Below are 18203 nucleotides of genomic sequence, written 5' to 3'. Positions count from 1 at the left end.
TCGATTTCTATGCATTAACACAAGAATTTATGTAAGTTATTGATTACGTTAACGCGATTATAAAATTGCCGCGAGCCGTCTTATTAAGGGGCATATAAATTTTATTATTTAATTGATAGCTCCACTTTGCGAAATGTATTGGAAAATCCGACGCTTCGGTATAATGTTTAGAAATCTTTTTCGATATTGATAAATTGCGGTGTTAAGGCGAAGTGCTACCAAGAATATTATACTTAGGTAGCCCATTGTACTATTTTCTATAGAATAAAATAAAATTAGTAATTTATTTGCCCGAAGATGAGTTGAGACGTTAATATGCCATATTTTTATCATTTGAGATTTACATGCCTTGAAAGTAGAATCTTATTTCTTGAACGCAAGTATAGGCACCTATATTTATAATATTGTTATATTATGTAGGTATGATTATAAATAAAATAAATAAATTAAATAAATAAACATATTTTTCATTCAATTAATCTTTTACAAATAATTTTGAATAGTCAAACTAAACCACTGGTTCGGAATGCCTTATGAATGTATGTTTAATGATTTTATGGTTAAATACTCGTGAAAATCAAATGTGATATAATGAAATTTGTATCAGCCATTAGCCTATAATCGAATCGTTAATCGTTATAACTCGATTCTCGGCTGATTCACTTAAAAATTAAAATATATCTAACCAGCAACAACACTAAAGGCCTATTTTCAAAGCTATTTTCCAATGAGCTATCGCCAAACTGTCAACAATATTTTATTCATGGGACTGCTATAGAATTTTTGTTACAAAACGGATTCGACTGGCGTTGTTAATTGCATGAATATTTCACGAATACAGCACGTAAGAGTGTAAATGTCACGTTTGCATCGTTTGCATATTGTAAAATACCAATTTAAAGTACTTATTTAACTATAAAACGGCAGTCCACAGAGACATAAACCTAGTTGGCCAACGGAGAAGTCTAAAAAACAATCGTTCGGGAGCGAGACACGATAGGAACTGTCCAAATGGCAAGTTTACTAACTAATCTGTAACATATCAAAAGAACAATAGTTCTCAAATACATATATATAAGAAAAAGGTGACTGACTGACTGATTTATCAACGCACAGCTCACACTCTGAACGGATCGGTCTGAATTTTAATTTTTAGGGTTCCGTACCTCAAAAGGAAAAACGGAACCCTTATAGGATCACTTTGTTGTCTGTCTGTCTGTCTGTCTGTCCATCTGTTTGTATGTCTGTCTGTCCGTCCGTCCGTCGTGTCTGTGAAGAAAACCTATAGGGTACTTCCCGTTGACTTAGAATCATGAAATTTGGCAGGTAGGTAGGTCTTATAGCACAAGTACAGGAATAAATCTGAAAACCCCGAATTTGTGGTTACATCATTAAAAAAAAATTAAAATGTGTTTTAATTTTCAAAGTAAGATAATATACCAATTGCCATGGGGTATCATATGAAAGGCCTTTACCTGTACATCCTAAAACAGATTTTTATGTATAATAGTTTTTGATTTATCTTGCAAAATGTTGGAAAAATACCCGAGTACGGAGCCCTCAGTGCGCGAGTCTGACTCGCACTTGGCCGGTTTTTTATATTAAGTACCTATATTAAATTTATGTCAATGATTAATGCTTAAACGTGCTCTACAAAGGCTCTACAATGGAGAACTTCCCCTTATCTAATACAATTTTGAAAGTACAAAATCAAATTAATTTCGCTTTTAATAATATATTGCAATCCTTTATAGGCAAACGACTTTCCATTGATCTTTTATTATTTATATAATTTATCTATTTTTTGAGGTGGGGACCTAACTGATCCTCAAAACTAGAGGTCGGCCATTTCACAGGTATTTAGTATGTGAAAATTAGGTGAAAAGCCTTTTCGGAACTCACAATCATACCTTAATTGCGAAAATTAACATTACTTGAAAAACCACCTATAAAAATAATAATATAAGCGCTATCCACTTTGTTATATAATTTAAATAAAATATTATGATCAAGTTCTGGATTATTATTAAAATTTTAATGCATAAAATAAGTGCGTAGCAAAACAGCAAACAGATATCACTTTTCGTCAAAAACATCCTGTGAAATCACTGTAAAGAAAAATAATAATTTCACCAGATGGAAATGATTTTAAAGTAGTATTAGACAAAGTAGCTGACGAAAATTTTCATCACAAAAAAAAAAGATTCCGACGAACCTCCTCCTTTTTTCGAAGTCGGTTAAAAGACGAAGGGACAGAAAAACTTTTCCTTCCATACTAAAAAGGACCTCTGCTCGCTAAAAAGATGGAAAACATAAGTGAAACCAGAACGCATAGCTAGTGTATGGTAAAATATCGTATTGCATGATGAATCACATTGCCAATTTGTCGGAGGGTCGCAGCTCGCAGGTTTTTAAGTTCTCTTTCAATGTTTTCTTTCTCTTGTAATTAGACACAAAGAAGCCTTGTCCGGTCGTTGCATCGAACAGGGGATGTGTTGAGTCGACATAAGATCGACGATTTTAGACTTATATTTTTTTAAATCTATGTACATAAAAGGAAAAGCTGACTGACTGACTGACTGATCAATCAACGCACAGTTCAAACTACTGGACGGATCAGACTGAAAGGCATGTTGTGACATACACATCCGCTAAAAAAAGGATTTTTGAAAATCCAACCCCTAAAGGAGTAAAATAGGGAGTTGTAATTTGTGAGGTCCACGCGGGCGAAGTCGCGGGCAAAAGCTAGTTCTACTATAAAATAGCCCTGGATTGCGTTCTCACCTGATGGTAAGTGACGATGCAGTCTAAGATTGAAGCAGGTTTACTACCAGTTACCATTATTTGTTTAGCAACGCCTAAAGGCAAAATATTCCGAATGTGACCTACCTGTGATGACGTATGGAGCGGAAATGTGGACGCTGATAAATCGCCTTCTCCGCCTCCACACAAAATGATGATACGAGTGAAAAACCTAACTTAAAAAGGTCTAAAGCGCCAGGCAAATTGCGTCGCTTACGCATTTCTTCGAGAAGATTATCTTAAGTCTTATCTTAAGTTATCTTAAGTTTATCTTAAGTTAGCTAAGGAAAACTAGAGTAGGTATAATAGACAACTAATATTATTTCAAAATTTAGTATCCAAGCGTATCCATTCATTTCTGTTTAGCGATCGGGTATCTGCACGTACAATAAGGGGACTTGTTTTATAAATATCATTTTTTGGTGTCTTATTATGAAATTCCTTCTATTCATTGTATCATTTTACGTCTCTTTCTCTATGGTACGGACTGTAGCGGGTGCAATAGAGATCAATATAGGGGTGAGTCATAAAATGGCTAGAATAGGGGAGCTTTACGGAAGCTCTGTTTTCACACGTAAAGTAACCCTATCGAATGTGTTTCAAACATTTTACCCTAGGTGTTGACGTAGCTAAGTCAAGAGCTTTCAGCTAACATTATTGACATTTCTCTTTGTGCCGATAGTCTCTTCTATTTTAGTAACCCCCGACCCAAAAAGAGGGGTGTTATAAGTTTGACGTGTGTATCTGTGTATCTGTGTATCTGTCTGTGGCACCGTAGCGCCTAAACTAATGGACCAATTTTAATTTAGTTTTTTTTGTTTGAAAGGTGGCTTGATCGAGAGTGTTCTTAGCTATAATCCAAGAAATACGGTTCAGCCGTTTGAAAGTTATCAGCTCTTTTCTAGTTATTACTGTAACCTTCACTTGTCGGGGGTGTTATAAATTTTAAATTTACACTTGTTTCAATTTTATTCGACCCGCTGATGTGTTTACAAGTTATAACCTAATCCCAGTTTGTTTTGAATGTGATACGGAGCACCTAGATTGATGTTTTGAGTTTGCGAGATCTCAAAAAACTTGTCGATGATGAGACAAAATTAAAATTGTCTGAGGTTGAAATCTATAGAGCGCACTTTGACTTTGCTTAGACTTAAGTTTCAGTTAAAACGAGACAGATTTATGCGAGCGGTATAACGCTGTCTCATTTTAACAGTGTCTTAAGTCTGAGCAAAGTCAAAGTGCGCTCTATAAATCTCAGCCTGAGACAAAGCAATACCTAATCTTATAGTCTTTGGTGGAGGAAAATTAATTCCTATAGAAAAGGTCATACTACAAGTCTATTCTTATAGACTCTAATATTAATATTAATAAAAATAACTTGTTCAACACTGTATATGATATCTTGTATGTAAAACGCTAGTAAAAATGTATTTCTAACAGATGCCACAGGATGCTGGCAATGATGATAAAGCAACATTACAAAAATAATGTAAATTGTTGGAGTCAATAGGAATAAATGGGAATAATAAAAAGTTCGAATGGTGTGCCAATCTACCAATACTAATATTATGAATCGTGAAATTCATAGACCGTAAAATTGAATTTCCTTGAAATAGAATAAGTTTCAACATTAATCGATAAAAGAAATAAGTATGATTTTTTCCATAAAATAATTTGGACGTATTCTAATGGTAAAGTTTTTATTAACATTAGCTCTAGTATCGACCGTAACTCACAAATTAGTCGATACTAGAGCTAATTTCTTAAACTGGACCTTATCAAGTAAATATTTTTATATAAACACGTGGAAATGATACTGCCATTGACGCAACTAGAATGCCATAAGCTTACTTTGTCGTATTAGTTCACAAATTTGAAAAACCAAATAAAATTTGAATTTCGCGGGCAGACCCGTCGCTTGTCCCTTAAACTGTTGGGTTGTGAAATGCTAGCAAACAGACAGAGACATTTTTGATGGATTTTGTCGCTTCAGCTAACCTCTTGGGCCGCGCAACATTGTCGTATTAAGTTTACTTTCGCGCACGCGCCGTGTCAGTAATTTCCTGTCGAAACACAATAACCTTTTTACGTAACGATCGGCGATCGCGCGGAAGAGGGGTAATGAGACTGACATACATGCCTCACCGACTTTTGGGACGTGAACTACAAAACTTACAAACTGCAGGTTATGTTACGACGAACTTTAACTGAGGGAGAGGGCTGGCTATCCTTAACACAGATATAAAAATCTAGCTAGGATAGCCAGTCCTTGATCTTGCAACACTCAAAATTGACAAAATTGTCTTAATAACTAAGTTACCTTACTAATTGTATATGCTTACAGTTCACTTTGTTGTAAGTACTTAGGATTGTAGGTATTTAATAAGATGTAAATTTAATTGTACTTAGTTATTTTATAACAATATTAATATTTTGTGGAAATAAATTATTTGTTATTAAAAAAAAAAAAAAAAACTAACTGACTCGTTGATCTAGTGCAGTTAGACTGCAGATGACAAGGTCCCGAGTTCGCTTCCCGGGTCGGGCAAAAAATGTTTTGGAACCTATTGAATTTTTCTGTTATGTTGCGGCTACGTTAAGGTTAGCGTCAATGCCCAACAACGCCATAATTATCGCGATATTCAACCTTTAAACTGAGTGGCTACACTTAAACGGTTAACGTCTAAAGCCAATTGAATTGGGGTTAAAATCGTCTAACGTCAAACGGTATTATGAATGCCGTTGTATCTTGATCGGGGTTACATCTTCCATTCCATCAGCCTGTAAGCGTCCACTGCTGGACGAAGGCCTTTCCAAGAGCTTCCAAGGTTACATCTACGTTGGTTTTATGCTGTGGCAAAACCTTGTCTTTCAACTCAACTAGACTCGAGGCAAATAGTACCGGGAGTCAAACCAACAATCTTCGAGTGAGCTATCGCATCGCAGCATCAGGGAGGTTGTTAAAATATGAATGCTTCATAACCAGTCCACCCACGGCCTTCATTCAATGGTCAGTTTTTCTACGAACCCGTCTCCAATCTGCGCGAACGCACAAAAAGCGGCCAATGGCGATATTCGTACTTCGTAGTTAGGGAGCAGGTGGAATTAAGGCGTTGTGTTTTCAGATTCCTTCTCTCTCGCACAATCTAACATTTTCAGGAATTGTGAAGGAATCAGTACACTACTAATAAATGTGGCTCAGCTAAGTCCTAAAAACCCTACCTTAATTTTGGATATATTTTTAACATAATATACTAATGAAAAAGACTTACTGAATGATTTTACTATTTTTCTCTATGAAATATGTACTAGGTACTAATACTAATCCATACTAATATTATAGATACAAAAGTAAGTATGTATGTCTGCCTGTCTGTCTGTCTGTTAGCTTTTCACGGCCCAACATTTTAACCGAATTGGTTGAAAGGTAAGGAGCTAGCTTACATCCCGAAGAGGGAAATAGGCATTTTTATCCCGGAAAATCAAAGAGTTCCTACTGGATTCTTAAGGGTCTATCCATTTGACCGATTTGTAGGTACAGAGAGGTTTCATCGCAGTAAATCAAAGAGTTCTTACGGGATTTGTAAAACCTAAATCTACGCGGACGAAGTCGAGGGCATCATTTAGTCATTGATAATTTAGAAGATAAGATCGCAATGTCCATATTGCCACCATCTCCTCAGCTAATAGTTACATGGCGTGAGGATATTCATAAAAACGCGCAAACACTCTGGCATGACTGGCCAATTAGAGAAATGACGCAATTGACAGCTATGATCCAAGTCTTCAATGGATAAGAATATAGTATCTCAATTTCGGTGATAGTATAGTGGTTAAAACGTCAGCGTCATATTTGAAAGGTCGGGGGTTCGATCTCAGGCACGCACCTATAACTTTTCGAAGCTATGCCCTTTTTAAACAATAAAAATCTCACCTGCTTTAACGGTTAAGGAAAACATCGTGAGGAAATCTACATGCCTGAGAATTCTCCATAGTGTTCTCATAGGTGTGCTAAGACTCCCAATACGAACTTGGGCATGATTGGTAGACTATGGCCTTAGCCTTTTCAGTCTGAGACGGGCCTCGTCCTCAGTAGTGAGCCGGCTATGGGATGATGATGATGATGATCCAAATTGCCACCATCTCTTCAGCGTTACATGCCGTGAGGATATTCGCGCAAACATTCTGCGCATGACTCGCCAATTAGAGAAATGACGCAATTGACAGCTATGATTCAAGTCTTCAATGGGTGTTGGAATTAGCGTGCTGCTTTGAAGGCCGTAAGCGAATACTTTTACAAAATTGGTACACTTTGAATGGCTAGGTATGTGTAGACGATTGTTAGAAGTACAGCCACAGCTACAACCTTTGTCTCCTTGGGTCCCGAAGCGAAATTTGACCCTTGGAGGAATTTGCACTTGGGGACACTTGGTAAGTGAACCGTGGACTAGCGGTCAAAGGCGCTCCAGGTCCAATTCCCAGATTTCGAATTTCGAATCCTGAAGTTTCCCTGAAGTAACTTTTCCTATAAGTAAAAATAAAAATACAATTATAATAAAAAACTAATTATAAGTATTATTATTTTATTTATTATCTTACGTCTGGGTATGTTACTTAAATACGTCAATAAATTAATAAAATTAAAACACTAATTACGAAGCACGTTTATTTGTCTATTAATAGATCTAATAATCAATTTATTATTAATATTATGTAGGTATTAATCAATAATTTATTGTACTTAGTAGCTACCTAATGGAATTTGTCATAGATAAATAACTACAAGCCATAGGTATACATTAAGAGGGGTCTCTCCGTCACTCGCTTCATACAAACGTAGTTCCAATTTCATTTGAATATTAAGCAACCAAAGTCCATCAAATTTTGCAGACATATACTAGAAACTAATATCTATGTCTGTGGTTTTCCAGATTTCTGTTAAAATATTCGGTTTCAAAGTTACGCGGTCTTAAAAATTTACATACAAATCTTTGAGACCCTGTAATTTTAAAACTACATATTTTTAGAAAAATCTAAAACACCACAGACACAGATATTAGTTTCTAGAATATGTCTGCAAAATTTCATGGACTTTGGTTGCTTAATATTCTAATGAAATTGGAACTACGATTGTATGAAGCGAGTGACGGAGATAGCCCTGTTAATATTCAAGTAAAACAGTCAATTATAATTAATTGTTCTTGTTTTATAATATAATTTGTTTCCTTGTAGGTAACATTATATAAACGTGTATTTTTTATTGTTGAACAGTAGGTAATAGTATAGTATAGTATAGTATACGTACCTATAACTTATTTAAAAACAAGTTTTATTATCAAGCGACTTCCTTCGCTAAAACTCTTTTTTTCTGTTTATCTATTTAAATGACTTTGTACCTACATCCTGCATAAAAATAGTATTAATCCTAATCAAGTTTAGTGTGCTAAGTAGGTACCTACCTACTTCTGAGGATGCTCAGGCATCGGAGGCATGGAGTGTGTGTTAGAGAGTTTGTATGGTGGCATTTTTTTTTTATATAACCCTAGAGTACTGACAGCAGCTGAATTTAATTAGGATTACAATCTAGCCTACGAGTAAAGCTAATCTATACTAATAAATAAAATTGGAGTGTCTGTCTGTAATTTCGAAATAACTACCTCATATTAAGCTCATATTGTTATTTGAACGATACCAACACTGAATCACACGTTTTTAAAATTTTTGTCTGTCTGTCTGTCTGTTTGAAAAGGCTAATCTTCGGAACGGCTGAACCGATTTTGACGGGATTTTCACAGACAAGTAGAGAATTGACCAGGGAGTAACATAGGTTACTTTTTTAACCGACTTTCAAAAAGGGAGTTGTGTTTTTCTACCTATGTACACCGAAATATCCGAGATTTCTGAACCGATTTGCGTCATTTCTTTTTTAATAATCGATAGAGGAACTTTGCGACATTGTTTCATAAAAAATTTGGATTCCAACTCCTCAATCCTGATGCTGCAGGGGATCTGACCAATCCACGCGAGCGAAGCTGCGGGCATCAGCTAGTAAGTAATATTATGTTAACCTAAACTTATAAAATGGTGGCATGGTGGTGGCGTATTGCTTGCTTTTCCTGCATGTGTAGTAGCGGAAACGCAGGCGGTACATACCTACATGTTGCACGCTCTACCATAAACTCTACGAATCAAAAGTAAAGATAGAAATATTAGACAGTAGACCTAATAAACTATTGTATTTGTTTTTTATCTTTATTTTATTTTAATTTTAGAACCTATTATTTTTTAAATATTTTACGCCTGTTATAATAAGGATGCTCTCTTTACTGCAGTGTGCCTCAAATAAAGATTTTTTTTACTTATATTTTATTTTATTTATTAACTAGCCGATGCCCGCGACTTCGCCCGCGCGGATTTAGGTTTTTCGAAATCCCGTGGGAACTCTTTGATTTTCCGGGATAAAAAGTAGCCTATGTGCTAATCCAGGATATTATCTATCTCCATTCCAAATTTCAGCCAAATCCGTCCAGTAGTTTTTGCGTGAAGGAGTAACAAACATACACACACACACACACACACACACACACATACAAACTTTCGCCTTTATAATATTAGTGTGATCCTTACTTCTTCTTCAACATTAAATAGGGATTGTTTGGATACCTTAGCCTAGTTAAATACACCGCCTTATCAGGTCAAAAGACGTTTTTATCTTACAAAAAAGTTAAAGCTCGCCCGAAAAGTTGGACTTTCGTAAGTTTATGACGCAAGAAGTTTCGTCATTTTTCATTCCATGATAATGTTTTAAGTGTCACTATCAAAGCTTTAATGATAACAACATTTGGTAAATAAAAGTTAAGTTAATTTAAAAATACTTACAACTTTGATTAAGGAACCTATTATGTACTAAGATTCCGCCATCCGTCCATCCGTCTGTTAGCGGGCTGTATCTTGTAAACCGAAATAGGTAGAGAATTGAAATTTTCACAGAATATAATACGTATTGATACGTTTACGGTTTTCCTTTGGCGTTATGCTTGTTCGGTTTTTTGCGGAAGTAGTTTAGTAATCTCTAAGGAAGTAATCTTTACTATCACAAAACGGTACAGTTATAAATTTGGCATTTCACTTTAAACAAAACCAATCGGTTAAAGAAAGACTTCTTTTCTGTTCAAATAGATAAGTTTTCCGTTACTTACTTTAAAAGGTTTGTTTAAAAAACAAACTAAATTAAAATCGGTTCATTCGTTTAGGCGCTACGAGGTCACAGACAGATACACAGATCAAACTTATAACATCTTTATTTTTGGGTCGGGGGTTAAAAAATGTTTATCGGTCTATCTACCTATCAAAATTATGGTGAAATGCATATTAACCGTTACTTTTATTGATCAGTTTTTTTTCCTTCTACTTCTTCTTCACTGAAAATAAAATAATATGGTTTCCATGTTCATAAAACTAATTGATTTGCATCAATAAATCTTTGTAAATGTTTATTGCAGCAATATAAATAAATACAATAAATTAATATTTTGTAATTATACAAACAGTAAACAAAAATAAATAGGTACTCAATATGCTAATAAAATAATACCAGGTAAAATAAACGATAAATATTTTTATAACGATTTCCCACAACAAAGTATTATGAAGCTGGGAGGACATTGATATAGAAAAATCTAGACAAAGAGTTTCACGTGAAGTCTTAGATGACAAAAACAGGTAATAATTGTAAAGGCTTTGTCCATGTATCTCTTAAAAATCTAATGTGTGAAAATATATACTAAGCGATATACATATATTATTATGATTGATTTAATGAAATCTATACTTTTATAATATATCTAATTACCTCACATCAGTTTGTTAGTACGTTTTGTAAAACGTATTGCATTGATTTATCGACACAAGATAGTAATAAATAAAAATTATGCCATTATGGATAATAGTTCATTGATATCTTTGCAATTTCCAAATCAACATTTTCAATGCACTAGGACTCCGTTAATTTGTGGTATTGTCCACTGAACATTTTTTTTAACAGTCAATAACCAACTTTGTTGCTTAAACTCCATATTATTGTTTTAATAAATCCATTTTTACTTCAACTATTGCACACTCATTAAATGTAACGTTGAAAATAAATTGTTAAACCTATGCCCTGAAATCTAAATCGGTAGATACCTAGTGCCTAGTGAGTGTAGATTACCTGAGACCTAGCAATTAAAACAATAAAATTAAAAATTATATTTGGATAATCTCTTTTCTAATCACTCAGTCACTTTCTCTACAATAAATTGTGACAGTTATGGTTTATTTATTTTATTACAGGAGCTGTGTTAGTTGTGCCTACCCATCTTCAGTTTTTAATAACCTATATCAATGCTGGAGACACATTAATCATCGAATAAACCCAAGTAAGAGGTGAGCAAGTCTAAATGCACCGTAAAAAAACCATAAAGTTACCATTAAAATAAGTTGCCAAAATGATTTTAACTGACACCTTGTACGTCGTAAAGTGCAGGACGTTAGCACTTGCACGAGGTGGCGAGCCAGATTTAGGGAGCGTTTATACAAAAATGAAAAAAAAACATGGTGATGATCTATACTAATAAATAAAATTGGAGTGTCTGTCTGTAATTTCGAAATAACTACCGCATATTAAGGTCATATGGTTATTTGAACGATACTATAACTGAATCACACGTTTTTAAAATTTTTGTCTGTCTGTCTGTCTGTCTGTCTGTCTGTTTGTCTGTCTGTCTGTCTGTTTGAAAAGGCTAATCTTGGGAACGGCTGAACCGATTTTGACGGGATTTTCACAGACAAGTAGAAAATTGACCAGGAAGTAACATAGGCTACTTTTTTAACCGACTTTCAAAAAGGGAGTTGTGTTTTTCTACCTATGTACACCGAAATCTCCGAGATTTCTGAACCGATTTGCGTCATTTCTTTTTTAATCGATAGAGGAACTTTGCGACATTGTTTCATAAAAAATTTGGAGTCCAACTCCTCAATCCTGATGCTGCAGGGGATCTGACCAATCCACGCGGGCGAAGCTGCGGGCATCAGCTAGTGCATAAATATGTCTCTAAGAAATAGAAACATTATCTATTGGCGAAAATTTAAATAAACTCTGCATTGAATTACTATGTTCTAAAATTAATTCTTAAAAGGAATTCTGTTTAAGAAAGATTTTTTCGTTATAAAGACAGTATGATGCAGACTCTACTCAAACTTTGTAGTTATGCAATGTGTACTCAATCTGACAAAAATAGATAAAAAGGACAAGAGATTAGAGATCTAGCAAGAAACAGTTAAAAATTATTTTGCTATAATCCGCCAACAGGATAAATCTGTATGGTCAAACATGCAGTTACAAGCTAAGCACCGCTTACCTCCCCAACCAAGCAATAAAGCCAAGTTCCCAAGCAAGCACTGCCACCACCATTCACATGCAACACCACACAAGACTTTTCCACTACTCTCGACGCACGTTTCGCCCCGACACCGGAGCATCCTCAGGAGATTTCGACTTTACAATGCTGTATTGTCAAGAAGATTAGAGATCTATAATAAGATTAGAGATCTCTACCAGTGATCGTTGGCTGGGAGAGGCGGGAAGGGAACAAGCATAAGAAATCGTTTAAATAAGAAAATCATAAGCCAATGAAATAGATAGTTAATCAGTTGAACTAGGTTTTTTATTCTAAGCAGTTGAAACTAAATTCTGCTCCGCAATTGGCAAAGGCCTACGACCGATTTCTCCACAGCTCCCTATTCTGGACCTCTTTTGGGTTACATGATTGTTTTATCTAATTCATGTCTGTGACACTGGCATTGATGATTTTGGGGGCCCAGAAAGAAGTGGATTTTGGTCCACAACCCACAAGTCATCTGGCTGGCACACATCACCTGCTCAGTCCCAATTAATAAGTTAATAGATAAGTATGTTATTTTTGTGAGATCACATCCCAGCCACGTCCCTGTGCCATCGCGGTTCTGTGTAAAACACCTTTAGTGACGTCGCACTATCGATTTTTGTACAGAAGTTATCGATGATGTATCGTTTTAAGGACGTAACATGCCGGGCCCCCCGCTTAGCGCACTCGGTATTCCGCCTGATGTTTCGCTGTTTAGTATACTAGTATTAACTTTAGTCAGTGTGGTAGAGCCGCGCGCATTGCACGTGTGCCTCGTGCCCGCGTTCATTTACCCCGATTCTCGAGTTCACGATCGAATCAGCTGTCAAAAATTGACGTTCCGTTCGCGTGAATTTCGGAAAAGTGTGTTACAAATCCTGCTTATACGTGGAAAATCGTATTGGCGCCAATTTTGTCGTGTTTTTGACGCTATAAACTAGTGTTGTGATGATGCCGGCATCGATTGTGATGTTTAGTGTTTAGTTTAACTGCACACGATCGAATCAGTTGTCAAAAGTTGACGTTCACGGGAAAGTGTTTTACGAATGCGCGGAAAAATTATGGCGCGAGATTTTCTTATTAACGGTTTTGACGTCTAGTGTTGTGATGGTAACGTCATCGATAGTGTTGTATAGTGTTGTTTAGAGCTTGGTGCGTTTGGTGGATTGTTGTTGGCAGTTATGATGACACATTGATGTCGTACGAAGCTGATATGTCTATAATTAGCGAGCTGCAATGGCTGCAAGACGACGAGCTATTTGCTTTATCCTTACAAAACGGTAATGTTTCTTGTGTATTCTATGTGCTTACTTAAGTTATTTACTTACCTATTTTACTTGCTACTTGTTGGTAGGTACTGTTTTGTCGTATCGCTTGAATGAAAACTTAGTAAAACGTAGGCGCAACATTGTATAGTCGACTAAAGAAAAATCATAATGTTTTAAATAAGATTAGAGTAAGTAAAATAGAAAAAGAAAAATGTAGAGTAACATTAGTATTACTAAATTGTTATAATTTAATTTATATAATCAGTCGGTTAAATAAATAAATACTTAGGTTATTTAATACAAACTAGGTAATAAACAATATGACCTTCCTAAATCTAAGAAAAAATATGTTATTACAGTAATACAAATAGTAGTTAGTAGTAGTACTAATTTAGGTATAGTCTGAAAAGAAACTAAGTATTGTACCTAGCTTACAAAATATACTACTATCCACCACAGCTAAATCACTTAAAACGATAATGACATTTCCAAAGACTAAGAAATCTTTTACTCACACAGCTACTTAATAAGAAATAATGATTGATTAGATACTCAAATATTTAGTATTTAATGTAAGAAGATACTTTTTTGCTTTTTTGCAGTTAAGCTACATAATATTATGCATAAAAAATTAACAAAAACCAAAGTGCTAGGAGGAATTCATGAATTTAAATGTATTATAGAAGCAGGCGTTATTTTGCGGAAGTTCATGATATACAAGTATGATATAAAATTCATGATTTTATTTTTATTATTTAACTCTACTCAATTTAATTCCATTCAATTGTAAATTATTTATTTTAATTAATTTTCGTCGACCGTAACTTAAAACGTACCTAAGTACTTAGGCCAGAGACACTTAGTTAATTTACCTAAAGCTTACTGTACAAGCCTATTTCTTGTTTACCTTCTAGATACAAGTAGTCGTCGAAACAAGATTTATTAAATTACATTGAAAGGAATCCTCTTAAATGCAAAAATTATCTTTATGTTTCACTGGTGCTAGAAGGCCACAATAAGAAAAAAATATCTAAGAAATATTAGTTAGGTACTTTATTAATCCATACTAATATTATAAATGGGAAAGTGTGTCTGTCTGTCTGTCTGCTACGTTTTCACGGCCCAATCGCTGAAACGGTATAGATATTAGTTTCTAGAATACGAGTATGTCTGCAAAATTTCATGGACTTTGGTTGCTTAATATTCAACTGAAATTGGAACTACGATTGTATGAAACGAGTGACGGAGAGAGCCCTGTTCAGGCTAACTGGATTTTGTTCACCGCTGCTCTGAACCTTGTACTACGTTTCTAGTAGGCGTAGTTCTACGTTTTTACGTTTACGTTTACGTTTTTTACAAAAATGTCTAATTATATTGAATTTGTAATCCAATGATAAGCTATAATTAGAAACAGTAGCCGAAGTTGAATCGACAATTGCATTTTACAATACGAGAAACAGGAATTAATTATTATGTATGCGTCATATTTTTAAGAATGATTACCGGTAAAGCAATAACAATCTGAGTGCCGACTGCTTCCTTGATTTTAAATTGTTAATATCAATTATTATCAAGTATGAAATAGTAACAAAAAAAATAAAAGGCTTTCTCTTCCTGTAGTAATATTTAAGAACTGTTTTTTTATATTACAAGTTATAAATAAACATAAAAATATTGAAAATGTAATATTACCGACTGGAAAATTCCGCATGGCATAGACAGTAACATCATTTAGTGCAGTAGTCGTCAATGTCATTTATTTAGAATTCTACAAAAAGTAAAAAATATATATTAGAAAACTAATCTTATCAAGCAACTTACTACTAATTAATTGTAAAGTCCAAGGGCCCCAAAAGGAAACTTTTCATGACTTTAACAGGAACAGTTTGCCGTAGTCGTAAACTGTTAAATCAACAAAATTCTTTATTTTACACTTCCTTTTCTTTTAAAATATCATTTATCTCAATTATGGGTTACACACATTTCCAATTATTCAACCCGCATAGCTAAATTGGTATATCGCACAAAGAATCTACAAGATCCATCTGTAAAATGTAAAGAAAATAGAACGACGTGTACATAAAATTACATTGGGATCTCAAGGTTTTGGATTCCCAACCCGACATAAGAATATGCAGCGTTCATAGAAGCCCCGATAGGATAGGTGGTATCAATAAATCTTCTAAATTGTTGATAAAAAAAATACTTGACTGAGTTTGTTGTGGGCTCTTCTCAGACTTGGGTGCGTTTCGAACCCTCGTAGCTTTAATTTCAAGTTAACGTAACTAATTCATTATCACTGCTACATCATTACTTGACAATCGGAAAGTGTACAATAGTACCCAATTTGAATAAATGACTTTGATTTAGGGAGCCGCTGCATACAAGTGACAGGTACAAAACCGGTGACTTTCAATGGCACACGAAACGTTTCTGATTGTAGACATCCATCGGTTGCGACCCCTACTAAAGAAAAGATGAGTAAAATAAAATTCTTAACAATAAATATTATTGTTTTGGAAAAGAAAATACTGCTTTTTTATCCTAGGACTAAAAACCTGAGCTTGTGAGGTTAATAAAAGCACAAAATCATTATTCATTAGCTGCAATATTCAAAATTCAAGTTTCCAAAATTATTGCCAACCTTCATTAGAAGTAGCACCATAAAAAAAGAATACCTGTTATAGATTTGGCTAATCATGATTTTACGGAGTCATATAAGTGAACCTTAAAAATCAAAAACAGGCAATAGGAATGTATGTATTTATTTATTTTAATATTATACCTTAATGTATATATACTCGCACCACCTACCTCTATTTAGCTAGGTATATCCTTGCACTATTTTTGTTGACTGGAAGAGATCGCTAGGTACCGATAAGGCCGCCAAATTGTACTTACCTGCCTATATTTTGTTATGTTTTGTATGTTTTTCTGTATTAATTTTGTGGTGTACAATAAAAGTATATTCATTCTTTCATTCAGTAGGAAACATTATGAAAATCAAATCGCTCAGAATATGTCGATGTTGGTACACAACAGTAGGTAAATAGGAAATAGTGGCCAAGGTGAACTAGATTCTTGCCACCGATCCGCCGCCCATTTAGCTTGGGCACTTCTTTGTAAACACAATATTGACTTAAAGGACAAATTGTTAAATAATGCATTTAAAGAATTTGTGTTTTGAGAATATTGCTAGGCAAGATCATATCAGTTGACCTTATAAAGTCCTTGTTCAACAAAAGACCATAACTAATATTAAAAACTAAAGTTAAAAGTAGAGATAATTCTAAAAATACTTTTATTGCAGACCAATTTGCAGCATGCTTCAAAGTAACAGATCAATGCAATTCAAAGAAATTGAGATTAGGCTGTATTACCTATCTTGTTTTAATATACTTATACAAAAATACCTACTGCTAATGCTTAGAAAATGGACAAACCAGTTCTTACTTTTTGTCTACACCAATACATTTACTGTTAAAAAAAACAAGCTGTGTTAATAGTATCGAAAACTTATGTGGTTTAAAAAACAAGGAACTTGAAAAAACATATCTATATTGATGTGGAACATAATATGTATTTTATTAAACTTTAGACACGCATTTCAATTCGTATGTCTAAAGCCGTAAATTAAAGCAATAAAATAAAATAGTAAGGAAAAGGAAGCATGCTAACTATTTTAATTGTTATTTATTTATTTCCAATAAAGGAAACAGAAATAACCTTGTTTGATATGTACATACAATGAAAGCAGTCGGCGAAAAAAGCTCGTAAATTAAAATGATATCGTAATCCAAATAAACCATGTCGTAAAGCAAGATCAAATATTGATTGAGTTTCGTAAATGTACCGACCAAATCATAGATAAGAAACGCAATTCAACATTCAAACTTCAGTTCAAGGTCGACTTGTTTGCGACACAGTCTGTCTCTATGTCTTTAATAACATCATTGAAAAACAAACACCTAATAAGATGCCGTCTGGCTAAACATTATCTATTTATCATCTAGCTTGTTGAAAACTTTTTATGGATGACTTAACATTTTCGATCTTGAATAAACTTGTTCTCGTTCACACCCATCTAAATTCAAGACCGCAATACGGCTGCTAACTAAAAAGCGGCTAAGTATAAAAAGTCGATTTTGATAGAATTGGGATCTAGGAGCTATTTACTAAGTTTATTAAAACTATAAGTTTAACAGAGGAGTTTAAAGGACACTGCTGCTAAAATAAATACAGCTTTTGTGTTCTTTAATTTTTTAAACAAGCTTATTCAGCTGGTAATGCGCTTTTTTTTAAAAAGACTAATTCTAGTAGGTATCCAACACTCCACTTAAACTAAACCAAATGCTGCATAAAAATCTGCAAGTATAATTAATGTTATAAGTAGGTACCTAACTAATATTTACATAACACCTATTTACTTAGCATTAAAAACTAATGATTCATTTCTGTTTCTATTCAGATTATTTTATTTCAAGAACTTTAAATGATAGATATAGAAAAGTACATTTTTTTACGTCAACCAATCTTCAAATTGTAATCAAAACACCAAGTCGAAGGTAAAATGACAGCTACAGTGTGACAATCGCAATCACCTCTGATTGACCGACACTTGCTCATTTTTGGCTGCAATGCATTGTTGCAACAGAAATACCATTAAATTCAGTCAATCACTGCAATTACGATTGTAATGACGATCGATACA

At 34.2% G+C, this 18203-nt stretch overlaps 1 protein-coding gene across 2 annotated transcripts in view; it reads left to right on the top strand.

Annotated features, from left to right (window-relative positions):
- LOC123876757 (rho GTPase-activating protein 7) overlaps window positions 1-18203 on the top strand; it is a 376179-nt gene that overhangs the window by 17935 nt on the left and 340041 nt on the right. Inside the window, exon 1 of one of the 2 annotated variants that reach the window (XM_045923110.1) lies at window positions 12978-13504. The exons of the other annotated variant lie outside the window; for it this stretch is intronic. Within the exon in view, the coding sequence (XP_045779066.1) occupies window positions 13420-13504 (85 nt within the window). The 5' untranslated portion in view covers window positions 12978-13419. Of the gene's footprint in view, window positions 1-12977; window positions 13505-18203 lie in introns of those variants that run through there. 2 annotated transcript variants of the gene reach the window in all.

This window comes from Maniola jurtina, chromosome 22, assembly GCF_905333055.1.
Source record: "Maniola jurtina chromosome 22, ilManJurt1.1, whole genome shotgun sequence".
Lineage (NCBI taxonomy): Eukaryota > Metazoa > Arthropoda > Insecta > Lepidoptera > Nymphalidae > Maniola > Maniola jurtina.
Note: the sequence above shows the minus strand (reverse complement) of the source record. Positions and strands in the feature narration are given on the sequence as shown.